Here is a 7028-nt window from a genome sequence, read left to right on the forward strand (position 1 = left end):
TGCACCCCATAAACACAATCAAGCCTAGAAAAAACCCAGTGAACCATCCCTTTAAAACAACATTGATTACAAAATTAATTACAAAATTGACTTGAATCTAAATTTTGTAAAATAATGACAATATATGTTTTTATTTATTTATACACACACATACATATATATAATTTTTCAAATATATAAAATATTTCATATATGCTGAACTTTAGTTTTTTATTGGCAATATTTTTATTGTTTTAAGAATTAAATTCAAATAATAAAATTCTAATAAATAATAATAATAATAATAATAGCAACAAATAAAATAAAATAAAATAATTTGCCAATGGACATGAAAACAATCTTAATATTAGGGGTGTCAATTTTACATTTTAAAAATGATTGATTATATAAATAAAATGTCTTTGCATTATTTTAAAAAGGCTTAAAGTTATTAATATAAACATTAATATATGCTTTTAGTATTAATTAATATTTTTATTTTATTTATATTCTGTAACTGTAATGCAATTAATAATTACAGTAATTTCAATATATTATATATTAAAATATACATAATATTATATTATATTACAGTATATTATATTATATTACAGTATATTATATATTATAGTATACAATATTTTAATATATATTAAATATATTATTAGTGATTAATTAGGTTACTTAATAAACACATGCAGTTTATTCAAACACATTTTAACCAACTTAAAATGTGTTAAAATGTAAAAAACCAACAAACAGCCCTACTTAAAGGGGTCATATGATGCGATTTCAATTTTTCCTTTCCACCTCAGCTCACTCTATCCCGGCCTGAGCGCACGCTAAGCTGGGGCTTCCCCTCATGCTAGCCCGGCCTCAGCTCACTCTATCCCGGATATTACACAATTGTGTCAGAAAACAAGACAAAAATATTGATTTAATGACTTTGAATGATCTTGTGATCTTGAAGAATGACATGTGATGTAAACAGAACTCACCTTGTACGGGTCCAGATTGATGCCCTCAAAACTGATCCGGGTTTTGTATCCGACCGGGATAAGGACGGGATCTGGATTCTCGAAGCGCGGACAGCTCTTGTTCTAGAACACAGAGGAGACGGAGAACTCAGGAAAGCTGAATCTGCTGAAGTCCACACTAATCTACAGCAATTTTCTGAGCGATTGTTAATTTACACCCGACAAAAATTAATGAACATCCATTGAAACTGAAAAACTCATTAACTATGATGGCGTGCATGAATAAAACAATTTATTTACAGCTGAAATCTATTAAATCCTCACTGACATTGGTGACTGTGTCTAATTGCATAATTGCATATAATCCATTTTTTCCCTCCATTTTGTTTTTATTTTGCCGATTCAGCTAATGTGTTTTGCATTAAAACTTTCAGAGTAAAGTCATTTAGTTTGTGTCCATTTCATCAGCCATGTGTGGCTGTTCCAGGAAGCAGCAAATATCAAAGAGTGTGAAGGCCATTTCTGAAATTGCTGGCACTGGATATCGATAATGATTCAGCTGTATGCTTCAAGAAATGGTTTTAATAAAATAAATAAATAAAACATCTAGACCAGTTGGATCTGGTGTTTGAAGACGAGAATCACATGAAACTAATCAAAGTGGCCCAAATCAATGGCGCTGATAGCAGACATACATCACCGAGACGTCTACTCGATGTGTGCTTTTTCATACATGTCATTTTTAGCACGTTTCCTCATCTGCAATACTGCAATACTTAGAAGATGTTTTTATTTGCCTAATGCACATTCCCTTTCAGTCGGTCACTCTCGACGTCACGTCGGATGACCGACGAATTGGGATCTCGCTTAGAGGGACCAATCTACTTCGAGTGTAAACTAAACGAGCCAATGCACATTGGCATGCGATTATTGCATCCAGCTGCTGCTGATCACAGCGTGAGTACAAGTAGGCAGCAGATGCAACGCATATTCAGCTTTTCGCTTCGGAGCAGAGCGATCACATCGTTCTGCTCCTGACTACTCTACTGAGAGAAAAAGACTGAACGAGTTCAGCGCGCTCTTAGAGAGCTCTTCGTGTTGGCGGTACGGCGCTTCAGCAGTGGTGGTTTCCCGTGTCGAGTGGGTTGCACACAACAGCCGGGTCACTGGCTCGGCTCCTCAGCGAAAACCTGAATATGCGTTGCATCTGCTGCCTACTTATACTCACGCTGTGATCAGCAGCAGCTGGATGCAATAATCGCATGCCAATGTGCATTGGCTCGTTTAGTTTACACTCGAAGTAGATTGGTCCCTCTAAGCGAGATCCCAATTCGTCGGTCATCCGACGTGACGTCTCCGTTCCCTCCTTCAGGGAACGAGGGTTACATACGTAACCGAGACGTTCCTGGTCTTAAAGGAATAGTTCACCCAAAAATGAAAAAATTGCATCCAAGATGTAGATGAGTTTGTTTCTTCATTAGACCAGATTTGGAGAAATGTAGCATTCCATCACTTGCTCACCAATGGATGCTCTGCAGTGAATGGGTGCCGTCAGAATGATTCCTCATTCTGACGGCACCCATTCACTGCAGAGGATCCATTGGTGAGCAAGTGATGTAATGCTACATATTTCTCCAAATCTGATGAAAAAAACAAACCCATCTACATATTAGACGGCCTAAGGGTGAGTACAATTTCAGCACATTTTTATTTTTGGGTGAGCCATTCCTTAAAACATTATCAAATGCATTCATAAACAATTATCCATTACAGATGACATCATTATGACAACACTGGCAGTTTAAACAACTCAAGGATGGCTAGCAGGTGCATTTCTTTCTGTTTCCTTTCAAAAAAGATTGAAGTAAAATGGTTGTGAACACCATTTCAGGTTGATTTTTGGAATTTAATACATTTTATGAAGTTTTGGTGTCGTACACAATCAGTAAAACGTTTGGGGTTGGTATTATGTTTGTACGTTTTTGAAAGAAGTCTCTCATGCTCACCAAGGCTGCATTTATTTGGTCAAAAACTATTATTACAATTGAAATAACTTTATTTCTATTTGAATATATTTTAAAATGTAATGTATTCCTGTGATGACAAAGCTGAGTTTTCTCTTTTATTTCAGGATTCTTTGATGAATAGAAGATTCAAAAGATGTATTTGAAATAGAAATCTTTTGTAATATTATAAATGTTTTACTTTTGACCAATTTAATGCATTCTTACAGAATAAAAGTATTAATTTCTTTACAAAAAAACCCTTTCTGACCGGTAGTGTATGTGTACTAAGTGAGGCGTGTAATAGACTGTAATACTGATAAAAAGGAAGAAAATGGTGCATGTGAGCTCATTGGATTCTCTGTTCAGTACCTGTCTGTGTTTGATTATATTGGCGCCGGTTTCTGCGTCGCTCAGATCCGTGCAGGTATGCGCCGCAATGTTCCACTGACATCCCCAAGCGCTGCTTACACAGGATGTGCATCTGCGTAGAAACACGCGGAGCGATTAAAGCAGAGGTTTCAAATCAGAGTTCTAGTTACATTTTTCATCAGTGTCTAAATGTTTGGAGTAAAAGCATATAGTCCCGGTGCACTTCAAATAATACTCATCAGCAAAGTCCCAGAGCTCTTAAAAACACAAGGAGAAGGGGAAAAAAGAGATGAGAGATCGACTTTCATGTGTGATGAATGAATGAGAAACGAAAGCAATTTCCTGCTCTTGGAGGGGAAAAAAAAAAAAACGTAAGCAAGTCTCTACAGAAGCAAATTCAATTCCAGCTTCAGTGATGCATTACAATTTATGAGTAAACCTCATCGTTACAGATGCTCGTATTCATTATACACACAGTGGTGTCAGCATAAAGCGGAGACACACACTCGCTGACAATAGGAGTCCAGACAGCAAACGTACGGCGTATTTTCTGCTTTCCGGACTGTCGCTGCGCAGTTGTAGAACTTGTACTCGCTGGAAGCCACCTCCACGCTACCGTTCACAAAGACGTGGACTGGAACCGCCACGAAATCTGCAAAAAATGCACAGGAGAAGGTTAGCCAATCACAGCAAAGGTCATCAGCCTCAAACTCTTAAAGACACAGTAGCAAAACAGTCTTAAGAAACCCTGATGAACATTGTAAGTGGACTTGAAGTAGTTCTTATGACTATATGAACTATATTTCAAGTATCGAAAGGACTGCATAAGGAACAGACTGAAATGTCATAATGAGTTGAACTGGATCGGTCTGATTTTTTAACCAAATCAACTGATTCAGGGGAAAGAATCAACTTAAAAGAGTGATTCGTTCACAAGTTAGACAGCTAAACGGAGGAGAAGATTAGCCAGACTGACTTCTTTTATGGTGATTTTTTTTGCTCTTTTAGTAGCTTGACAGATGTGGTCACTATAAAAAGCTGAAAACCAGCGCGAAATTTCATGATAATAACAAAATATAGGTTTGAAATAGCATGAAAATAATAAAATAAATCAAATAATAAAATAATGAATAGAAAAACAATTAAACATTAAAATACATTGTACTTTCATATTTTGAACATGACAATTATAATAAAATAAAATGAAAAAAAAAAAAATTTGTTTATTACGAATAAAAAAATAATTCAAATATTTTAATTTAAAAAACTTTATTATTATAATATTATTTAAGTTAGACTATTGCTTTAAACCCCACATAATTCTGCACCATTAAAAGAACTGGACTGCAACATTATATGAATTCTAATAATTCTAGTAATAATAATAATAATAATTTTAAATAATTGTTTAAAAGATAAATGAATAAAAAATTAAACATAAGAATAATAAGATAAAAAGATATTAAAAATGATTTATTATGAACAACACCTTATTGCTTTTATTAATGGTATTAATGGTAATAACTAGGGATGCACCGAATGTTCGGCAACCGAAATTATTTGTCCGAAAATAGCAAAAAAAGCTCTTTCGGTGTTCGGCCAAATAAGCGAAACGACGCAAAAATACAAGCCTGATTCAAGAAGGGGGTCTAAAAAATGGACAAAAAATATTATTTTACTAACTTATTAATTTTAAGTTAAGTTGTGTTTTATTGGTATAATGTCTGCTAGAATGTTAAAAAATGTTAAGTAAATATTTTTAAATTGTTGTTTTGTAAATGATTTTTTCTTTGAAAAGCAAGACAAAACAGTAAAAAGCACATTTTGGCTATTTAATTTATGCAATGGTGAAAAAATTGGCAAAATGGGGGAAAAAACGTGAAAAACTGTGTTCGGCCTTCGGCCCAGTGTTTCATTTTGTTTGGCTTCGGTCAAGAATTTTCATTTCGGTGCATCCCTAGTAATAGCATGTATTATAAATACACAAAAATAATATAACATCTTAAATTTAAACTATTGCTTTAAAAGCCACATCATTCTGGAACATAACAACTGTAGCCAAATAAATAAATAAAATAATAATAATAATAATAAAATATTGAATAATTATTTATTAATAATTTAATTTAATAATCAATTTAATGTAGTAATTATTCATTAAATAATTTAATGAAAATTGCAAGTAAATGTAATTGAAATGTAATACAAAATGAGAAGCTTTCAGGAACAGATAGCCCTTCATTAGGACTAGGGTACTAAACTGTTCATTCAGGGTCCTGTGTTGTGACGTACCTTGGTGCGCAGGTGTCGCTGGTATAAGATGCTGTTCAGGTAAGCGGCAACTGATTCGGCCGTCCACCATCCTGCCGTTGCTCTGATAAGAGCCGAAGGCGCAGTGGATACGGTCTGAATCTCTGAGGATCGGCAGCGCTCGGACGTTTATCTCAACCTGAGGGACATTTAACAAACTCTCAACTCTGATATGAGAGAAAGGAGCAAAACAATCCATCATTTCAATCCGAAATCTTTGATACTATTACATACTGTATATACAGATTACAGTGAGGTGACTGCTTTGTGTTTATTCCATGCATTCCAAAATAACACTTCCAAACTTTGTCTGAATAACTGTTAAGATTTCATAAGAATGTTCTTGAACAAATAACAACTTTTCTCTCAATAAAACAGCTAGAAGCGCCCTCTTAATACACACATCCCGTAATCAGAGAACGTACTGCATTGAAGCGCAAAACACAATGGCAGCACCTTCACAACAGCATTCTAAACACACCATCAGCGCCCATTGTGTTTTCACCGTCTGTTCACCAATATGGCCTCATTGTGTGGGAGTCATGCTCAGCTTTTCTCATAATCAGCGCTGAGCAGTCTGGTTTAAAAATAAGACTCTGGTAATTGTGTCTGCAACACTCAGCCTGGTACCTGCTGGGACTTCAAGCAGCTGAGATTTGGCGGGTGGAAAGAGACGATTTTCACACACTGTTGGGTCGGACTCCACAGCCAACCGTTTTTTTCCTCCGCGCGACTGCACTCCGATCTCCTGGTGCATCTACGCAATCAATAACGCATTATAACATAACACTCCTCATGCAATTAAATACAACAACATTATAATACAACACTTATGTTCAGGGAAAACACAATAATTGAGTCTGTACACTGCAATTTTGTATTCTGTAAATAATACAATAAAATCATGAATTCAATTGGTTCGATAAAAATAATATTTCTATTTATACTTACAGTAACATAACTAGAAACTGTATGTAAATATGAAGAGTTTGGTTCCAAATCGCGATAAACGCCTTTTTTTTTTTTAAATTGAGTTTCCGTCAAAATCAGCATTGTATCTGGTCGGTATTGAAAAGTCAATTTTAAATTTTACGCAAAATGCGATATCCGCCAAGTTATTCTGTCATGTTTTCTCCCTTTCTTTCCAAACTGCGACAAACGGCAGTCTCCAACTAAATTAATGTAACATGGCAAAGATGAATGCGCTTTTGGAAGTTGAATGTAAGGGAAATGTCATTTTGGAATTTCTGTGGTTGAATGTGATATTGTTGTTCATGTATGTTCATGATGAAATTTTCTTTTATTGTTGTAATTCATTTATAGCATTAACAAGATGACCCGTTGAATTCATTTTGGGAGCGATGACTGATTGAATGTATTTTTAGTC

At 34.9% G+C, this 7028-nt stretch overlaps 1 protein-coding gene across 1 annotated transcript in view; it reads right to left on the minus strand.

Annotated features, from left to right (window-relative positions):
• The window catches only part of LOC107744220 (plexin-B2-like), a 125798-nt gene that overhangs the window by 31530 nt on the left and 87240 nt on the right, over positions 1–7028 (minus strand). Inside the window, exons 6-10 of the mRNA XM_016557747.1 lie at positions 6272–6398; positions 5624–5780; positions 3872–3983; positions 3332–3443; positions 978–1079 (exon numbers count right to left, since the gene is read on the minus strand). Of these exons, the coding sequence (XP_016413233.1) occupies positions 978–1079; positions 3332–3443; positions 3872–3983; positions 5624–5780; positions 6272–6398 (610 nt within the window). The remainder of the gene's footprint in view (positions 1–977; positions 1080–3331; positions 3444–3871; positions 3984–5623; positions 5781–6271; positions 6399–7028) is intronic.

This window comes from Sinocyclocheilus rhinocerous, unplaced genomic scaffold (assembly GCF_001515625.1).
Source record: "Sinocyclocheilus rhinocerous isolate Xijiao unplaced genomic scaffold, SAMN03320098_v1.1 scaffold2061, whole genome shotgun sequence".
Classification (NCBI taxonomy): Eukaryota; Metazoa; Chordata; class Actinopteri; order Cypriniformes; family Cyprinidae; genus Sinocyclocheilus; species Sinocyclocheilus rhinocerous.